Below are 21,412 nucleotides of genomic sequence, written 5' to 3'. Positions count from 1 at the left end.
CCGCCCAAAAAACGCTGGTGGACCGCCAGGTCATTGTTTGCTGGGTTGCTACCCCACAGCTGAAGATGTGGAAAGAAAAGAAAAGCAAACATTGCTAGAACTCTTTCAGGGATCCTCAGAAGAGGAGGATTTTCTGGGGTTTTAATGCCAACCATGGGTGGACTTTCCAAGGGGGGAAGAGAGTGTAACGGAACATTACACTTTGATGCTGTCAGATTTCGTTCACTCGTCCCTTTCAATGAACAACATAAATAACGAAGTTTCAAACCAATTCATTATGATAAAATTATTCTGGCACACAACCCCTCTTTTATTCTGGAAAATAGAAGAGATGCAATAATGCTATTTCCATGCTTTTAAAGCTTTTGTCGATCTCTCATCCCCTCACAAAACTTATCGGCCTTAGCTAGAAGAAGCCACTCATATAATTTGTTTTGGGAACTTAGTTTGATTGATTCTTTTCATTTTAATTTTTTTCGTTTGAAACTGGGATCTAATGTATTTTTTATTTTATTTTGCCTTGTGTATTGTGTTCCATGAATGCCCCGAAAGAATCTTTTTGGTAATTGTATGTATGACTGAAGTGAAATAATAACTCTTGACTTTGTATTTGTTTGGAGAGTTCTTTATTTGGTAAACGCTGAGTGGGGTCATCATATTTATTTTTGACAGTTATTTAACTGTGTGGCGCCCGAACGAAAACATTAAATTGTGTGGCCACGCTACAAACTAAACTAACAGAAACAAGCGGGGACTCCCCGCTCCAGACTATAATTACAAACGAAGTAAAAGTACGCGGCGATGTGGCTGTGGAGAAAGCTGTGGCTGGTCGAGAGAGTGCGAGAGGGTCCGACTCCTTCCACTTTATAGCCTCATATCCCCAGCTCAACCAATAAGAAACTAGAAAAGACAAAAAAAAATATATAACAATGAGCACTAATATTTATTTGAGGACTCTGGGCTAGGGCGTACGCGATGCACGTGTAACAGCATAGACGGATGTGTGTGTGTGATAGCGTGAGTATACATGCCTCCACACACGCACAGGTCCAAGGCTTTTATGTTTGCAAGCACAACATGCTCCTGACACTAGCTGTTTCTCTTACTTTCATTCCTCCCCATTCACTTTCAATGGCCGGCTATTTGTGTGACTTTGTGCAATTTTGTACAAAATTAAAGCATTTAAAAGCAAGCATCCTGATTAAACATTAAAGCACACTAGTGTGAGAAACAGTGCAAATTTTCATAATTTTTTATCTCATATTATGAAAATTATTAATAAAAAATGCTTTTTTCACTCAAACTGCCTACTTTCGGATAAATGAGGCCTACGATTAATCAGATGCAAGTAGAAACACAAAACCAGTCCTAAATGAAAGAAAACAAGTTGACAAAAAGATTGAATCCAATAGTTGGTGATAATATAGCATAATGGGAGATTTATAAGCAATTGTTTGTAGTCCGGTCATGTTTGACCGGGAACACCACAAGTGTGACTTTTTGCAATTTTGTACAAAATAAAAGCATTTAAAAGCAAACTTCCTGATTAAACTTTAAAGCACACTAGTGTGAGAAACAGTGCAAATTTTTATAATTTTTCCATCTCATATTGTGAAAATTATTCATAAGAAATGCTTTTTTCACTCAAAAAATGAGGTACCTACTTTCAGATAAATGAGGCTTACGATTAATCAGATGCAAATAGAAACACAAAACCAGTCCTAAATGAAAGAAAACAAGTTGACAAAAATATTGAATCCAATATTTGGTGATAATATAGCATAATGAGAGATTTATAAGCTATTGTTTGGAGTCTGGTCATTTTTGACCGGGAACACAGCAAGTGTGACAGGAATCCGAACACAACCAGAGGGTTAAATAATATAGATTTAGCGAAACTATATTTTAAATGGCCTAAATGTCAAAATTAGTACTATAAATATATTGTCATGATGTAATTATTAAAGAAAAATCCTAACACTATACATGTTATTGCATTTTCACGAGTCATATTTTTCTCTTACCAAAGTTAACCATGGTTTATTACAGTAAAATTATAGTAACCATGTTTTTTTTTTTTGGCAGATTGAATACAATCTGTTTTAATTTACAACCATAGTTTTACTACACATTTCAAAAGACTATAGTTAGTGTAGCAAAACCATGGTTAATTTGCGGTTACCATGGTTAAATAACCATGGTTTTTGGTTTGAATTTTTATAAGGGTTGTGTTTTATGTTTTATAACATTTGTTTGCTAAATTACTACTGTAACTTTACAGTAGATAATGATGTCCTTTATCATACAGTATTTTGAGTGATGATAGTAATTTAGTTTACAGTAGGCTAGGCTATTATTAATCATCTGGCTGCTACTGCTAAGAGTTGCTAGCAGTTTAATTCTTAACTAATTAAACAAACACAAAACTACAGCTTATTTACAGATGAAACTGACCTGCACTTGAAGTCATGAACAGGTCAGTAGTTTTGCCTCTCTGATCCACTCCATTCTCCATCCATACATTTTCCTCAGCACCCCTACTTCCTGCGGTAATGCTTATATCCAAGGATAATACACCGTACATGCACGCAATGCTAATGTTGGTAACATTAACAGTTTGAGAACAAAGTATAATTTGCACGGTTTGATGTGATATGAGCTAACAGATCGTTAGATTTAATCACCATTGGAAGCGCGATTTATTGTAACGTAGTGATTTTTTTTTCTCAGTTGGTTAGAATAAAAGTGGCAGACTTGTTACTTACTTGTTCAGATAACAATATCCGGTGAAAATTCTTATTTGGGTCATACTTCCAAGATGTAGGCTGTATCCGAAATCGCCAAGAGTCTGGGAATGTGTCGTCACAGCGGCAATGCATTCTGGGAATTTAGGTCACGGGAGCTACAGCAGAGACTGAGTGGTAGTGAATGTAGACGCTTTATATTATTTAATGTTTATATTATTCTACTTAAGATCGCGTTGCAATGGTTAAGGCTTACTGTATCATCAATTCACTTACGAAAATTAACCATGGTTTTACTATAGTAAAACTGTAGTTAACCATGACTGTAGTACCCGTGGTTTTTTGGTGCATACCGTTCTGATACCATGGTTTTACTACATAGAACTACTATTCTATGATACAGGCTTTATTATAGCAGTTACATCATCTGAAACAAAATATTGTTGTCACATGTCAAAATGATTCAGAACTATGAACTATAACTTTATTTAAAAAATAGTGATAAAGCACTGCAGTGGTAGAGATGGTTTTCTGCTAATTTACAAAATAAAAATAGCTAATTGTTTCACTGTAATAATGCATTATCTCTATAGAAATTAATTACATGTTGTACAAATAAACATGACTTCGTGTTCACACATAACATTATACCGCCGACCTCTTTAACAATATCTTTTGTAGGGCTGCATGCAACTAACAATTTTTTTTGGATAACCAATTTATTTGTAGATTTTTTTTTTTTATTAATACTAGTAATTGGATGACAAATAAATAAATAAAATATATACATAATTTTTTAATTAAAATAATTTTAATCCATTATTTTAAAGAATGTCATTTCACATCCTGCCTATGAAAACAAATAATGAATGTATCTATGTAGGCTCTGCTGTTCATTATAAGCATTAAAGTGTTAAAATACAAACATTACATTCTAAACCTAAAAACAACAGATTGCTTGTTATTTTGAAACAGAATTTAAAACAATTTAAACAAAAAAACACAATGTTAACTTGTAAGAGGTACGAGGAACAAACAATCATTCGTCTGAACAGAGCTATTATATTATATTAATGGACAGTTCCAACAATAGTGCCTTTACTGTTACTGCTCTCATAAATATGATTACTTGTGTTACATGTAGGGTTTTAAACCTACACTTAATTTCTAGCAAAAAAATATTTGAGCAAAATGTGTATTTTAGTCAGAATTATGAGCGGTCTGTTTGTTTGGATGCACTATTCAAATTCGTTGATGATTATTTTAATTGTCGATTAGTTGTTGCAGCCAGGCCTAGTTTTATACAACCTGTAAACACAAGCCCAACACAGGCTTTTGTGTGCAGTATCATCGGGTGCATCAAGGTCGCATTAACAACCTTGATTACAATATCAATGAAGGTAAAAAAGGTTCTTTCAGTGGAAAAGTTTTACACATACAACAAAATACATTCACAAGAAATGAGAAGTACTTTAAAGAATGTTTAAAATGATATCAACTCACATGAGAAGATTTCAGTCATTTCAAGCCTAAAGCAAGTTGATTTATTCTACATCGAGTCACCTCATGGGGGCCGATGAAGGCCAGATGAATCCTCCACACTTTTACTTGGTGAAGGAAATGCCCCTCTTTTCAAAAACTTTTCATGCTGCATACATGGCAGTAGTGGTCAGTATGAAGTCTATCATATAGTCCAGTAGGTTACAGTCCACCTTTGGTTTGGTTGTCTTGATCTTCACCCCATATGGTCTCAGGACCTAAAAATGAGAAGAATATATACACAATATTAATAAACAACTTGCTGGAATACTCAGTTGTTATTGGTCAGTTGCACACTCACAGGGGTGTGGACTCGAGTCACATGACTCAAGACTTGACTCCAAATTTGATGACTTGCGACTCGACTCGACATAATTAAAGACTTGAGACTCGACTTAGACTTTGACAGCAATGACTCGAGACTTGACTTGGACTTGAGCCCTGTGACTCGGAAAGACTTGATCAGATCAGCGTCGTTATCACTCTAAACGGGTGCAGCGTACTTGCGCTTGACTGGCAGTAAGCCAGAGACTGCGTTCAGGGAGCGCTTGATATACAGTATATGCTAGTATAAATTAATGGAGTAATAGCATAACTTGCAACAAAAGAACCGAGATACGAAAAAAAAAGTAGTTGCTTTCTCCGCTCGTGAAAAGCGCTGCCCTGCCCGTTTGATTGCCGCCCAGCAGACACACGGAGCAGGCAGGAGAAAGGAGATCACTGGTGCTCGCCTCATCATCACCGTGACCGCTGCTGTGAAATGCTAAACATATTCTTCACTTCTTTTGTTTGTCCGACGCCGAGGTGGACCATGAGTGACGGATCCGCATCCCGCCACGACCCCTACTCGATGTGCTTTAATTTTCATTTTTATTGGTAAACACCTCTCTGAGACCCTTTTTTTTTTTTTGTCAGATCTCCACTGTTTTTGTTCAATCAGTTGCATATTTTAATTGCATGTGCATTTTATTTTTCATTTAAACCTCAGTTAAGTTTAAAGTTAATCCATAATCAAGATTTAAATATTATTTAAATCCAGGATCAAAATGATGGGTTAGAATGTAAACCTGCTTATTTTTAAAGGTTTAAAGTTTGGTGCAAAATAATTATTAGATAAACCTTGATTTAAGCTAGGTTTAAAATTTATTATTGCAAAATAATTAGCTATAATTTGAAGAAAAAAAATAAAGGAGCAATTGGCCTAATGATCATTTTAAAATATAATTTGAAGAAGTGTTCTTTCACAAAATGATTTGTGAATTGTAGTCTAGATATAACTATAAAATATACTAAATTTTTCTCCCCCTTCACCAGGCACTCATTTCACTTTTATTTCTTTCAGGATAATTAATTGAATTCACATTAATTGTAAATCAGTCTGTAGCCTATAGCACATATAGCCCCTAAATTTAGCGATCAACTATGCATATTATATACTTAACATTTAACGTACAACATTTTGTCTTTGTTACTCTTAGTTATAAAGAATGGTAGCACAGCATTTTTGAATGACTGTCTTCATGAGTTTGTCTGCATCCATATTGCAGGTTTCCTCTCACATAAAGTATGGTAGCAGTTATTTCTTCTAGTTCTTTCAAAGCGGTTCTTTCTGAGTTTCTGCTCATATGTTTTAAATCCGTTTCATTGAGGTTCCAAATAATGGCTCATTGGCTTAGATATAACAAACACCTAGCATATATTCTTCTTATGCACACATGCAAAGTATTTCTAAAAAAAGTATTTCTTTTAATTTTAATTACTTTTGAAGTATTTCATGTAATTTCTATAAAATTATGTTGTCTTTGATATTCTGTTACTAATAAAATAGTTTATTTATTTTTTCTCCACTGCTTGTCCTATTTTGGCACAATCCCTAAATTGAACCTGAGTAGTTTTAGTAAGTTTCTCACATGAAATTAAACTATGTAAAAACATATTCTACCCGACTTCCTGATATAAATTACTATAAATTTGATATGGGAATTAATACTGAGACACTAATTTGGGCAAAGAGCACTAATGACTTGTTTAAGACTTGAAGTTAAAAGTTGAGGACTTGCAACTCGACTTGGACTTGCCTATTTTGACTCGAGACTTGACTTGGGACTTGTCTGTCTTGACTCGGGACTTGACTCGAGACTTGAATGCAAAGACTCGAGACTTACTTGTGACTTTCAAAACAATGACTTGGTCCCATCTCTGCACACTCATCTACACTCTTAAAAAAAGGTGACAGAAAGAACCAAAAAGGGGGTTTCGCGGCGATGTCACAGAGGAACCTATTTTGGCAGGTTAATGTCAGTACCTCATCATCCACTACTATGCCCTTTATCATCCCGTGGAAACTGCCACTGGTGGTTCAAAGAGTTCCTGCTTTCACAGTCCTTCTGATGAATGGTTGAGGCTGGGTACATAGGATCCTGTAAAAAAAAAAAAACCTTTCATTAGTTTCTTAATTTTAATAGGTTTAGCACAGGTATAATGATGCAAAATGACAAACAACGATAATGGAAAGGTATTTTTAAGCTGAACAGCAGTCGGAATAGAAACAAAATCAAAGCAAGTCAAAGTATTTTGGAAGTTCATGCATCCATCTATTCACTCTCCGAACCACTTATCCTCTCTAAGGTCTTGGGGGCTGAAGCCTATCCCAGCATCTTGGACCACAAATCCATCCAATTAATGGTATTTAAGCAATATAGTAACAATTATACAGTAACTGTCAAGATTTTGGAAACATTACAGTGTTTTTGGGAAAATATATTGTAATATTGCAAAATATAATTACACGTTAAAAAGAACTGTTGTCTATTTTAATATATTGTAAATTGTAATTTATTCCTGTGATCAAAGCTGAATTTTCAGCATCATTACTCCAGTCTTCAGGGTCACATGATCTTCAGAAATCATTCTAATATGCTGATTTGCTGCTCAAGAACATTTCTTATTATTAAAACAGTTGAAAACAGTTTTTTGCTTCTTAACATTTTTGTGGAAACGGTGATACCTTTTTCAGGATTCTTTGATGAATAGAAAGTACAATTAACAACATTTATTAAATGTATTAAACAATTTAGTAAATAGAAATCTTTTCCAACATTATAAATGTCTTCACTGTTACTTCTGATAAATGTAATACACCCTTGATTAATAAGTGTATTAATTTCTTTATTTTCTTACCACAAATGTTTGAATGGTATTGTATCCATAATAATGTTAAGCAGCAAAAACTGTTTTCAACAAAGGTAGTAATCAGAAATGTTTCTTGAGCAGCAAATCAGCATCTTGGAATGATTTCTGAAGGATCATGTGACACTGAAGACTGGAGTAATGATGCTGAAAATTCAGCTTTGATCACAGTAAAAAAATTACATTTTAAAATATATTCACATAAAAAAGTGGTATTTTAAATGATAATATTTTACAATATTTCTGTTCTTATTGTATTTTTAATCAAATAAATACAGTAGTGGTGAGCAGAATACTTACTTAAAAAACACATTAAAAAAACATTTAAAAAAATCATTGAACAGTAAACTTTTGAACAGTAGTGTCCTGTATGTTTGAGGTTTTACTTACTAGTAACATGGTACATAGCAACTTAGAGATGTTGTCCGACAGGAGACTCTGCGCTCCTCTGCAGCACGGCCATCATAATCTAGAAACATAATATGCAATTTATCACAGAGCCAACGATATTTAGCTTTATTTAAAGGAAGCAAGTTAGAGCAGAAGTGAAATGCAGAAAAGAAAACATTACATGCACACACACATACACAAACAATTTCTTTAAAATAAAATTATTAACATTCATGTATTTAGGTTTGTGTCACTACCTGTCAAAACCTTCCTTTAATGAACTGTAATATAACAGATGCATGGTGATATAAGAAAATATGTTGTGAAAAAAATGCATATGAATGCATATTTCTTCTATGCTCACCTGTGTTTTCTGCATTTCTGTCAGCAGCTCCCTTCAGAAATTTTAAAATCTTGGAGCTTCTCTTCCTTTGTAGAAAGATTATGTTATCACTCCTGAAACCACAGAACAATTTTTTTTTTAATCAATATTTGTTTACCATGAAAGATCAAAGCACTTTTGAACTAATGTTAGATTCAGTTAATTCGTGCTTCTGTAAGTGACGTCACCCATTAACAGTAAAGCACATATTTTAGGTGAAATAAGTTAGACAACTTCCAATAAACCATTGACAAACTGACAGCAAACCCTTTACAAAGCAATCAAAACCTCTCATCTACACATAAAGATGTGATTAAAAACCCAAACTTTCATAAATAAGAGCTCAAGCTTCAGAGTTAGCCTCACATACCTCATCTGAAAACAGATGCTAGCAGACTTTTTCGAAGACTGTAAAACATTTCTGTGAAGTAAATATTCAACAGAAACATGTCAGTTACATGTAAGAAAGTGTCTGGAACAGTTATATGTGATATTTGTGTGATTTTAGGGACTAAACTCACCTGAAAGCAGTGAAAACAGCAGGAGAGACGGAGATTTACTGTTCGTCAGTTACAGTGTTGCGCACCGTTTCCATGGCAACTCCCTCAGCTGCAGCTTTTGAATGAGCGCGCGAATTCAGCGCTCGAGTCCATTTAAACACGTCACGGTCATGCAGCATTCATAAACCTCTTAAAATCTTTCTTTAAATCGCGAATTTGAAACTCATTTTGTAGTTCTACGACCAATACATTGGTGCAAAATGTATGATAGTGGGATAAATAAATAAAAAATAAATAAATTATATTTTAAGATTTGTATCACTCAGTCTTTTTATTTCATTTTAAAACATGATTTTTATACTAAACTTTGCTTTTGCTAAATAAGCATAATACATTTTTTGAGTCATGCAAAACAGCATTAAAATAGGAGTAAAAAGTATAAAAGGACTGATCTACTGGTGTTTTTTTAATTAAACACTATTTATAACTAAAAATTAATACTTTATTGAGCTTTAATTGAACACAACTAAAAGAAAATGAGTCTGGAATGAGTTCTGGACCAGGCAGCTAGGAACATTTATCTCACTTGATCTCACTTTCCAGAAAAAATATTTACAAAAATGTTGATTGTGAAGAACCATTATATAGTCTAAAGAACCTTTTGTGCAATGGATAGGTTCTTTTGGATATTAAAGGTTCTTCATGGAACCATACACCCTGCCAAATAACCATTTTTTAAGAGTGTATTTTTTGTAATAACTGACAACACATTTGCCAAATTTGATTGTTTCATTTTCAGAAATCATGAGATTAATTATGATTATTTTATTGAGCCCTATTTTTTTTTAAGAGTAAGAAATAACTAAATATGTAGTTAATACTTTTGAAAAACCATGGGTTATTTTGTAATGGTTCTACTAAAAATGCTGTGGTAAACCATAGTTCATTTTGCAATTACTATGGTTTTCTACAAAAACTATAGATAAATCATGGTTACTGCAGTAAAACCATGATTAATTCCGTAGTTACTATGGCTTTACTACTAAAACCATAGTTAAACCATGGTTTATTATGTAGTTACTATGGTTTTACTACAAAAAACATAGTAAAACCATGGTTTATTATGTAGTTATTATGGTTTTACTACAAAAACCATAGTTAACCCATGGTTTATTATGTAGTTACTGTGGTTTTACTACAAAAACCATAGTTTAACTATGGTTACTGTGGTAAAACCATGGTTCATTTTGTAGTTACTATGGTTTTACTGCAAAAACCATAGTTAAACCATGGTTACTACAACAAAAACCACGGTTACTACAAAAAAACCATGGTTAATTTTCGTAATGGGTTGCCACATCCCTTTGCACGGCCGGTGTGAAAAACGTGCTTTCTCCGCGTTAGAAAGCTGAAAAATCTGAGGTTTTACCTGCAGACATTGATGATAGGGCTAACGTAATGGAAACTGATAATTCCAACGCGATCTAAGTTGAATCATATAAACATTAAATATGTCTACATTCACTACGGAACTTGGATGAAAATTAAACAAACTCGTCAAGTCATCTTTATTTATATAGCGCTTTTAACAATACAGATTGTGTCAAAGCACTTAACAGTATCAAATTGGAGGATAGAGTGTCAATAATGTATAATGATAAGATTAAACACTCAATTTTCAGTTAAAGGAAATTCATTATTGAATTCAGAGATGCCATTGTCTAAGTCAGTTTAGTTTAAATAGTATCTGTGCAACCAAATCGATGATAATCGCTAGAAATGAAGTGTCCCCAACTGAGCAAGCCAGAGGCGACAGCGGCAAGGAACGAAAACTCCCTCTGTGACAGAATGGAGAAAAAAACCTTGGGAGAAACCAGGCTCAGTTCTCCTCTGGCCAGACGAAACCCGCAGTTCAATTCCAACCACAGCCATGTCAGATTGTGTAAAGGGCTTATCTGATTCCTGTGGTCTTGTCCCGATGGAGCATTTTAATTGGTAAACTGGTAAGCATTTAATTTAATTGGTATGGTAAACATCTAAAATAAAATGTGGCTTTATAATTAATCTCTGTAGATTTAATATATTATAGATACAGTGATTTGCATTAAACTGTAAGCCCTCACACCACATAGAAGGAAATCATATATGGCAGGGGTCTTCAACTAAAACAGCTCGAGGTCCAGTAATGAATCCTCCCCACCAGCCGAGGTCCGAACAATTATATATAAAAAACATATATTATACATGGTTTTTGCCAGGCCAGGGTATCTGCAGGATATTTAAGCTTAAATTCAAGAGTTTTAAAGACCTTTTTTAAGACCTGCACAAAAAAAAAAAAAAAAATTAAAAATTAAATGACTGTAAAAAGCATGATTTACAGTTCATATGCAGGTTTTCACAAAAACAATCAAGTATTATATTAATTAAATAACATATAAATATGTTTTACTTTTACTGCCTTAATGGTTTACATTTTATAACACGATCCACCAGTTCACATTTACAACTCTGCGTGTTTGTTGCTTAAAAACATGGGTTGATTTTCACACTGGCCTTTGACAACAGCAGACGTACGGGCTGATTGAAAATGGAAAATCATTCTCTTCCAGCAGGTGGCGCTTTGGGAATGGCAGTACACAAATCCCAACAGACAGACTACACAAAGCAGCAAAGCAGATGACTTTGAAACATGCAGGGCTCATATTTATTTATTATTCATAGCCTTTTTAAATTCTTATCTTTCAGTCCCCACATTTAAGACCTCCTGAAATCATAATTAAGACTTTCTTGTAACATTTAAGATTTTTAAGGACCCGTCAACCTTCCTAATTTTTGAAAATGCCATCTGTCTGTGCGCAGCGGGCCGCTCTCTGCTCTCATCACTGCTCGCACGACTGCACCCAAACGGCTTTTATTAGCGTTTAGAAATTAGCGTTTGGTATATTTCATTATGTCAAAAGCCTTCACGGATTCGGACCGGAGTCCACTACCGTAAAGACTACAAAAGCTGCGCCAGTTGAAATAGAAGCTAGATATGTAGGTCCGGGTCCATATTGGACGGCTTTTGGGTCCGGACCCGGACCGCGGTCCGCCTGTTATTGACCTATGATATATGGAAATGTTATTTGCGGCAGCTTGTTAATCCCCGGCCACTTTTTGTACGGATTAAGTTTCGTTCATTCATTTATTTGATCGCTCACATCGATGTTCGGCATCGCTAGTAGGGATCTTCAACTTGGTTCGGTCAAACCAATGTATTTATTTGCATAGCATCCACAATACACATCGTTTCAAAGCAGCTTCAAGTTCTGTTACCTCTATAATGGCTTAATTCTTAACACTGAGCAGTTTTACTGGGCAATATGACGATATAACAATGATCCACTGTTTGAGATCTAGCTATAGTGTATTCTCCCCTTACAAAATTAGCCATGGTTTTGCTACTCTAACCATAGTTTATCCATGGTATTTAATAAGATTGTGGTTATACGAATGGTAATACATACACCAAAAACACGGTCGCTACACTATAGTAAAACCATGGTTAATTTTCATGTGTTTTAGCAGTTAGCCTATATCAGTACCACTGTAGTAAAGGAGATGAATAGTAATGAATATTTGCAGCCTCAGACAAACAGAGCGATTTTTTTTTTTTTTTTTTATTTAAGAGATTTACATATTAGTCTGTTTTATTCTAAGCGTATGTAAGAACTTCTTCAAAAAACATTAATGTAAAACGGTCGGCTTTTTCTGTGGTGATTTGCATTTGTTTATGCTGTGTGCTTCTGAGCGTGACCTAAAACAATGCGGAAATTCATTCGGCGCGTGACTCTCACAGTGCATTATTATCTCTAACAGTTAACAGTTGGATCCAACTGTATATAAACAGTTGGATCCAAGATGGCGGCGCGATCAGACGCAGCGGCTGCTCCAGGTCCCAAAGACGGTGCTTTTTTGTCTTTTAATGTCGTCTGTTCGTCTCCAAATAGTGTAAATTTACCGCTAGTTCATAAGGAAATCACTCCTAAACTCAAATATGTTCGCCAAAGACTTTTGGATATCGGCAACGCATACAAAGACCAACTCTCGCCGGCGGCTACTGAGAAGCTACGAGGCCTCTGTTAACTGCTGAAGCCGGACCTCGAGACCGCGGCCTCGCCTACTGTCGCTACCCGCACAAGGCGGCGTCGCAAGCGGTGTGAGAGAGGACGGAAGCGCGGTAAGCGCGGAGGTATACGAGCTAGGCTGAGGGAAAACCCCACAAGACCGGCTCTTCCAACACTCATGCTCTCAAACGTTCGCTCTCTGGAAAACAAACTGGACTTAATTCAACTCAGTCGATCTACACAGCATGAGACAAGGGATTGTTGTGTGTTTGTTTTCACTGAAACATGGCTGAACGACAACATCCCGGACTCCGCCATTCAGCTGCACGGACTAACTTGCTACCGCGCGGACAGAGATTCATCACTGTCTGGTAAGACTCGCGGCGGTGGCTTGTGTGTGTACGTCAACAAAGAATGGTGTAACAATGCTGGGGTAGTGACAAAACACTGTTCATCGCTGGTGGAGTTTATGTTTGTGAAGTGTCGACCGTTCTATCTGCCGCGGAGTTCACGGCCATTGTTATTGTCGCGGTATACATCCCACCGCGCGCAAACGCAAAGGACGCGTCATGAGCTGTACAGCGCCATCAGCGAACAACAAACAAATAACCCCGACGGCTTTTTCATCATAGCCGGTGACTTCAACCACGCAAACCTAAAGACAGTTTTGCCAAAGTTCTACCAACATGTGAACTTTGCAACAAGGGGAAATAACACACTGGACTTTGTTTACACAACAGTTAAGAGCGCATACAAAGCTGAACCCCGCCCCCACCTCGGGTACTCAGACCACATCTCTGTTATGCTAATCCCAGCATACAGACCACTTCTGAAACTGGCCAAACCGGTTCACAAACAGATCAAGGTATGGCCAGACAATGCCACCTCAGCACTGCAGGACTGCATCCAGGACACAGACTGGAACATGTTTAAAGAGGCGGCCACCTACAACAACCACACAGACCTGCAGGAGTACACTGAAACTGTGACTGCTTACATCCAAAAGTGCACTGATGATGTGACAGTCACCAAGACCATCACCACACGCCAACCAGAAGCCATGGATGACAGCAGAGGTTCGTGGGCTGCTAAAGACCAGAGATGAAGCATTCAGATCAGGAGATAAAGCAGCCCTCAAAACAGCAAGAGCCAATCTGTCCCGCAGCATCAAAAATGCAAAACGGTCATATGCTCAAAAAATCAACAATCACTTCACAGACAGCAGTGACACACGGAGCCTGTGGCAAGCTATTCAGACCATCACAGACTACAAGCCCCCGCCACAGGCCTGTGATGACGACACATCCCTCCCAGATACACTCAACCACTTTTACTCACGGTTTGAAATGCAGAATGACACACCTGCACAAAAACTGCCCACACCTCCCAACGACCAGGCGCTCTGTCTGTCTCCAGCCGACGTAAGGAAGTCCCTATCTAGGATCAACCCACGCAAGGCTGCGGGTCCCGACAACATACCTGGCCGTGTACTGAAAGACTGTGCTGCACAGCTGACAGATGTCCTAACAGATATCTTCAACACCTCGCTGAGCCAGGCAGTCGTCCCCACATGTCTCAAATCCACAACAATCATACCGGTACCAAAGAAATCACCTGTGTCCTGTCTAAATGACTACCGTCCCATAGCACTGACTCCAATCATAATGAAGTGCTTTGAGAGGTTAGTCATGCACAACATCAAAACCAGCCTCCCCAACACACTCGATCCGCTCCAGTTTGCATACCGTCCGAACCGCTCTACGGACGATGCAATTTCCTCCACTCTCCACCTGGCTCTTACCCACCTAGAAAATAAAGACTCCTACGTTAGAATGCTGTTCATTGACTTCAGCTCAGCATTCAACACAATAATCCCACAACAGCTCATAAATAAACTCAACCTGCTGGGCCTTAACAATTCCCTCTGCAATTGGATCCTGGACTTTCTAACCGGAAGACCTCAGTCAGTCCGTGTCGGCCACAACACCTCGAGCACTACCACACTGAACACAGGTGCCCCACAAGGCTGTGTGCTCAGCCCGCTGCTCTTCACGCTGCTGACCCACGACTGCACTGCCAAGTCCAGCTCCAACCACATCATCAAGTTCGCTGATGACACAACAGTGGTAGGCCTCATCAGCAACAACGATGAAACGCACTACAGAGAGGAAGTGGCACAGCTGGCTGAATGGTGTGGCACTAACAACCTGTCCCTCAATGTGAGTAAGACAAAGGAGGTTGTGATGGACTTCAGGAGAAACTCCGTGATCACCCCCACTGACCATCGACAGCTCGCCTGTGGAGAGAGTCAGCAGCACTAAATTCCTGGGGGTGCACATCACAGAGGATCTCACCTGGTCCACCAATACCATGTCACTCTCCAAGAAGGCACAGCGCCTACACTTCCTCCGCCGGCTGAAAAGAGCAAGTCTCCCTCCACCCATCCTCACCACTTTCTACAGGGGCACCATTGAGAGTGTGCTGACCAGCTGCATCACTGTCTGGTACGGAACTGTACTGCAGCAGACCGCAAGACCCTCCAGCGGACAGTGAACACCGCTGCAAGGATCATCGGTGCCCCTCTCCCCTCCATCCTGGATATTTTCCTCACACGATGCTCCAGCAAAGCCAATAGTATCGTGAAGGACTCCACACACCCTCCCACAGTCTCTTCCAGCTCCTACCATCAGGAAGACGGTACCGGAGCATCAGAGCCCGCTCTGCCAGACTGCTCAACAGCTTTTTCCCCCAGGCTGTGAGAGCCCTGAACTCAAATCACCCCGCCCCTCTCTGAACCCCCATACAAACCCCTACCTCCTGTAACATGTAACGTGCAATTCAAGTGTGCTACACACAGGTGAGTGGGCCTGTACAAACCACCTGTAGTAGCACACTCTCCTCCTCTATGCGCACTAGTCACTTTTCACACACACTGCTGTGTGTACACAAATCCCACAAAAGAACTCCGTAATATATGTATGTTTACATGCTCATGCACTACAAATCATCCTGCACTGTTCCCCAGCCAGCTGCTTGAACTCAATGTTTCTCCTTGCACATGTACAGTACTTATCTGAAGCATTCGTATAGTTTGTATAGTTTGTATTTTTTAGTTTGTATAGGTACTTTTTTATAGATAGTATATTTATATTTATAGTCAAAATCTATCAGTAGGATAGTTGTGTATAGGTTTATATTGTCTTACTCCATTGTTGTATGCCTGTATTTATGTAGCACCGTGGTCCTGTGAGGCACGACATTTCGTTCCACTGTATGCCCCCGCATGTAGCGGAATGACAATAAAGCTCAACTTGACTTGACTTGACTTGATCTCTAGCCGTTGAGTGTACATCAGTTGTACACTCGTTTTTGTGGTGCATTGTGGGATTGAATGAGTGCACTCGAGAACATCCACTATGGTTTCGAACACCACTTAAAATGGCTGTCCCCTCAAATAGTGCACTATTACAGGTAGTATAGGGGGCGATTTCGGATACAGCCATAGGCTAGGATCTGTGACCTATCCACACCAGTGTACTGACAGACAGCCACACATGAAAACGTACTCGGTTACTGTCGTAACCTCGGTTCCCTGAGATACGGAACGAGTACTGCGTCTTGTCTAAAGACGCTACGGGGAAAAGCCTTTTTTCCTTCTGACTGAAGCCTTATTTAATCACGCAGTGAAACTGCACGGCCATTGGTTCGTGCAGTGTGTAAAAAACGAACCAATGGCTCGGCAGCGGAGCTGCACGAGCCTATGGCGACGGAGCCCGCCAGAATGGGCGGAGCCATCTGGCTATATAAGCGGCTGTTTCACCATAGGAACTCAGGTTTCTTCGACTGAAGCGGCGACCGAGTCGTGCAGCTATCCAGCACGGCAAGTACGCAGTACTCGTTCCGTATCTCAGGGAACCGAGTTTGCGACAGTAACCGAGTACGTTCCCTGTCGATACTCCACTCGGACTGCGTCTTGTCTAAAGATGCTATGGGAACACAATTCAATCACGCCGTGCTGATAGAGGAATGACTCAATTACACCACCTTAAGAATTCAATGCTTAAGGGAAGCATAAAAAAGACTCAAGGCTAAAATGGGCTAAACTCAAGGAGGTCACACCCAGCCTGGATAATCGTTCCAGAACCTCTTGTATTCCGACACCGTGGGCCAAATATACAAGTAACCAATCAGAGAGCTTGAGAGCCATGCGGTCAAAGGTTCTCCGTCAGAAAGTTCCCATGCATACTGTGCCTTTAAGCAGAGAGGATTCTGGCCTGTAAGGCCGGTACCTCCAGGTTATAAAACCTAGCAAATGTGGACGGTGAGGCCCAGCCGGCCGCCGCACAGATCTCTGTAATAGACACACCACTAGACCGCACCCACGACGAGACGATGCCTCTTGTGGAGTGGGCTCATACTCCGATGGGGCATTGTAGGCCCAAAGACGAGTACGCTAGCGTAACGGCATCCACTATCCATCTGGAGAGCCTCTGCTTCGTAACCGGAAGCATTCTGGCACGGTTACCGAAGCTAACAAAGAGCTGTTCCGACTTCCTGAAGGGGGCGGAATGCTCAAAGTAGACTCTCAAAGCTCTGTCAGGGCAGAGCAAGGATAACTCCCGGTCCTCATCAGAGGGAGGAAGCGCAGAGAGCGTGATGACCTGAGCTCTGAATGGAGTGGAAAGCACCTTGGGTACATAACCCTGCCTCGGTTTCAGGACGACTTTGGAGTCGTTAGGTCTGAATTCCAGGCAGGCAGGGCTAGTGGAGAGCACCTGCAGGTCTCGACTGCCGCTAGTGCTAAGAGCAGAGCAGTCTTTAGCGACAGTGAGCGCAGGGTCGTGGACTGTAGCGGCTCAAAGGGAGGGCCCTTCAGGGCTCTCAAAACCGTGGGCAAGTCCCATGTAGGGACTGTGAGGGGCTGAGGCGGATTCAGCCTCTTGGCACCCCTCAAGAAGCGGACAACCGAAGTGTCCCTGCCCAGTGATTGACCTGCTATGGGGCGTGTGAGGCCGCTATAGCTGCTACGTAAACCTTGAGTGTGGAGGGGGAACGTCCTTTATCAAGCAGTTCCTGCAGGAAGGACAGAAGCACCGATATGTCAGAGGTAGACGGGTTTTCACCACGGTTTAGGCACCACGTGGAGAACATGGACCATTTAAGGGCATAGAGGCATCGCGTAGACTGTGCTCTAGCCTCAGAAGTGGTTTTCAGCATGCTCTTTGATAAGCTTGCGGGCTCCCGTCGAGCGGCCAAAGGTGCAGGGCCCAGAGGTCGGGCCGAGGGTGCCAAATTGTCCCGTTCGCTTGAGACAGGAGGTCCCGAGCAGCTCAGTCAGCTCTGACAACCAAGGTTGATTTTTCCACAGGGAGGCCACCAAGAGGACCCTGTGTCCCTGCTCCTTGATTCGCCTGATAACCTGCGGGATCAGGGCGATCGGGGGGAAAGCATAAAGGAGGAGGTTGGGCCATTCGTGGGCCAGCGCATCTTTGACCTTCAAATAATAAGTCAGGCAGTGAGAGTTGCCTCCTTAGGCGAAGAGGTTTACCTTGGCCTCGCCCGAAGATCTCCCAAATTCTCTGAACCGTCTGCGGATGGAGCGTTCACTCCTCTGAGGGGACATTGCTCCGAGATAACTTGTCCGCTCCGTGGTTCAATCTGCCCGGTATGTGTGCTGCTCTCAGCGAGCGCAGATGGGGTAGAGACCACTCTAGAAGGCGTTCTGCTAATAGGCAAAGGCGCTTCGAGGAGAGGCCTCCTTGGGGATTTATGTAGGACACTACAGACATGCTGTCCGAGCGGATTAGCACATGGTGTCCTTTCAGGTCTGGCGGGAAGAACTGGCATGCTCAACATACTGCTAGCATTTCCAAGCAGTTGATGTGAAGCCGCTTCTCCGCTTTCGACCAATGGCTGAAGGCTGGTCTGCCCTCGCACAGTGCTCCCCAACCTGTGTTGGAGGCATCTGTCGTGACGACCTTTCTCCTGCAAACCATTCCCATAGCCACTCCTTTTTCCATCCAATGAAGGTTTCTCCAGGGAGCTAGGGCTGTCACACAGGCCTGGCTCACCCCGATACGCAGGCGTCCATGATGCCATGCATGTGATGGAATTTCAGGTTTCAATGACACTGCGGCCATGAGGCCTAGCATTCTTTGAAACGTCTTGAGAGGGCGAGTGGTACCGATCTCGAAGGAGGTCGCGAGTTCTCACATGGCCAGAGCACGGTCTGGTGCGACTACGGCTCTCATTTGAGTCGAATCAAGAACTGTTCCCTGGAACGATATACATTGGCTGGGAGACAGCTTGCTCTTGGCGAAATTGACCCTGAGTCCCAGGCGCTCTAGGAGGCTGAGGACGAGGGTTCTGTGCAATAAAAGTTTCACCTCTGACTGGGCCAGAACGAGCCAGTCGTCGAGGTAGTTGAGAATGCGGACTCCCATCTGTCTCAGAGGGGAGAGAGAGTGCGGGGGGCCAGAGACAGTCCAAAGGGAAGGATTGTGTACTGATAACCCACTCCCTCAAAGGCAAATCTCAAGAATAGTCTGTGGTGGGGGCAATTTAGACGTGAAAGAAACCAGTCCCCTGGCCAAATCTGCGAGAGGATCTGTCATCCTTTTTGGGGACGAGGAAATAACGGCTGTAGAAGCCTGACTCGCTCTGAGCTGGAGCAACTCTTTCTATTGCTCCTTTTTCCAGCAGAATCATCACCTCTGAGCGTAGAACGTGGGTGTTCTCGCTTCGTACTGAGGTGGAGAGCACGCCGCTGAAGCGCGGGGGTCTTCTAGCGAACTGAAGTTAGTAACCTCATTTTATTATCCCCATAACCCACTCTGACAGTCCGGGGATGGCCTGCCAGGCCTCGGCCCGCGTGGCGAAGGGTTGGATAAACTCGAGTGGCTGGCTGCATGGGAGCAGGGCACTCGTGAGACACGGAAGAGGAATTTTGCTCTCTTTTTGAGAATGTTTGTGTTTTATTTTTCCCACTATAACAGCGGGTGGTTGCTTGGGCGCTCAAACAGAGATGGCGACAAAGAGGCAAAACTTATGGACTGCAGCTTTAATTGTTTATTCATAATACATTAATGTATACAAACATATGTAGAGGGTAACATTGGTCAAGATTAGTAAGTACTGCATAAGTAATGATACCCAATGCATTAAATAATGTTAATGAACTGAAACTAGTAAATCTTCACAAAGAAATATAAAGACTGTTTTCATAATATAAATGTCTTCAAAAAGGCCTACTATAGACTATCTAAGAAAGGAGAAGCAAATGTGATTAAACCTTTTGTAGTTTGTCTAAAGAACCAAAATTAATGTTCATGTTTCAGGTCTGTGCACAATGATTGCAGTGTCTTGGTATGCTTTCAATATCACTCAGGAATTCTTTGACCCTCTTTATCCGGGAATAAAGTAAGTAGAATACAAAATTATCATCTTAGTATGTAGAACTATTAGAGAAAATATTAAGACCCCAAAAAATCATTTTCTTTATCTCATTTCATCCTATTTGTGAGAGTTTTCTTATTAAGAAATATTGAAAGAGTAGGAGCACGGTTTCAGACAAAATTGGCCAATCATAAAATATCAGCAGTCTTGGAATGCCGCTGCGGTGTAACTTTTGATGTGTTCTATGTCTTTAGGTATGAAATTGGAGAAGGGCTGTACATTGGTTGGAGTTCAGCCACAATGGCTTTATGTGGTGGCAGCTGCTTGCTGTGTTCCTGTGGATTGCGCAGCCCAGAGGACAAAAAGTGGGTTTAGTGTGCAACGCATGCCGTTAAAATGACACTTCATTCACTAACCATTTCAGTAACTCTATATTAGTACCCTGCATAAGACATGTGAGTGTGACAGCAGGTAACATCACTTGTTTGTTTTTACAAATGTCTGTTTACAATCTTTTTTCATTTTGTTTGTTCAGATCACATCTTGAGAACTTCAGATCATACTCCTACCAGCCTCAATCCAGCCATATGGTTCAGACTGTCTCTGGAACATCCAATAGCCATTCCAGCCAAGTTTGACTCAATGCATAAGTAAGAAACTTACCGAATACCTGGGATCAACAAAGTCAAGTTACAGACAAAACAGAGAACACAATGCAAGACCCTTTTTATGCAATATGGTCAGTAAAGCATAAATCTCACATTTCTAATGTAAATATTCTCTGAGGTTAACTGGACAATGGAGATATGTAAACAGGTTATTGGAATTTTTTCTAAGATTAAAAAGTATTTGCATGCAAATAGTTGTGTACAAGTGAGTTTGCTTGTTTTTTGAAAACACTAAAATGGGTGGGAGAAAAACAATTGATTTTCTGATGCATCTTTTTCAGTATTTTACTTTCCTAAATGCTCTACGAGGCCATCATTCATTTGGAATGCAGTACATATTGGATGCATGACACTTACTGACAACCAGCTGCTTTCAAATGCTCATGCTTTCATTCTGAAGCGGAACTGTAGCTGTGCATAACTCTGAGCAGTTAAATACACTTAAATACACTCAAAATACTTTTATGTGATTTATTAAGTATTTATTTATTAAGTACAA

At 40.3% G+C, this 21,412-nt stretch overlaps 1 protein-coding gene and 1 long non-coding RNA gene across 3 annotated transcripts in view; one reads left to right on the top strand and one right to left on the bottom strand.

Moving 5' to 3' along the window:
- Positions 1–21,302, top strand: part of cldn15b (claudin 15b) — an 89,297-nt gene extending 67,995 nt beyond the window's left edge. Inside the window, exons 4-6 of the mRNA XM_058775098.1 lie at positions 20,188–20,269; positions 20,500–20,610; positions 20,781–21,302. Coding sequence (XP_058631081.1) covers positions 20,188–20,269; positions 20,500–20,610; positions 20,781–20,883 — 296 coding nt within the window. The 3' untranslated portion in view covers positions 20,884–21,302. The remainder of the gene's footprint in view (positions 1–20,187; positions 20,270–20,499; positions 20,611–20,780) is intronic.
- On the bottom strand, positions 2,986–9,934 carry LOC131540377 (uncharacterized). 2 transcript variants are annotated; one of them, XR_009271260.1, is made up of 6 exons: positions 8,766–9,934; positions 8,615–8,665; positions 8,227–8,318; positions 7,863–7,941; positions 6,589–6,703; positions 2,986–4,501 (listed from the first exon to the last, which is right to left on the bottom strand). It is a non-coding gene; the product is annotated as an uncharacterized LOC131540377 (long non-coding RNA). The 2 variants fall into 2 exon arrangements; XR_009271259.1 differs by having other exon boundaries at positions 8,615–9,934.
- Positions 21,303–21,412: the final 110 nt, after the last annotated feature.

The sequence above is a fragment of the Onychostoma macrolepis genome, chromosome 05 (assembly GCF_012432095.1).
Source record: "Onychostoma macrolepis isolate SWU-2019 chromosome 05, ASM1243209v1, whole genome shotgun sequence".
NCBI lineage: Eukaryota > Metazoa > Chordata > Actinopteri > Cypriniformes > Cyprinidae > Onychostoma > Onychostoma macrolepis.
The sequence above is the reverse complement of the archived record's forward strand: the minus strand, read 5'-3'. Positions and strand labels throughout refer to the sequence as shown.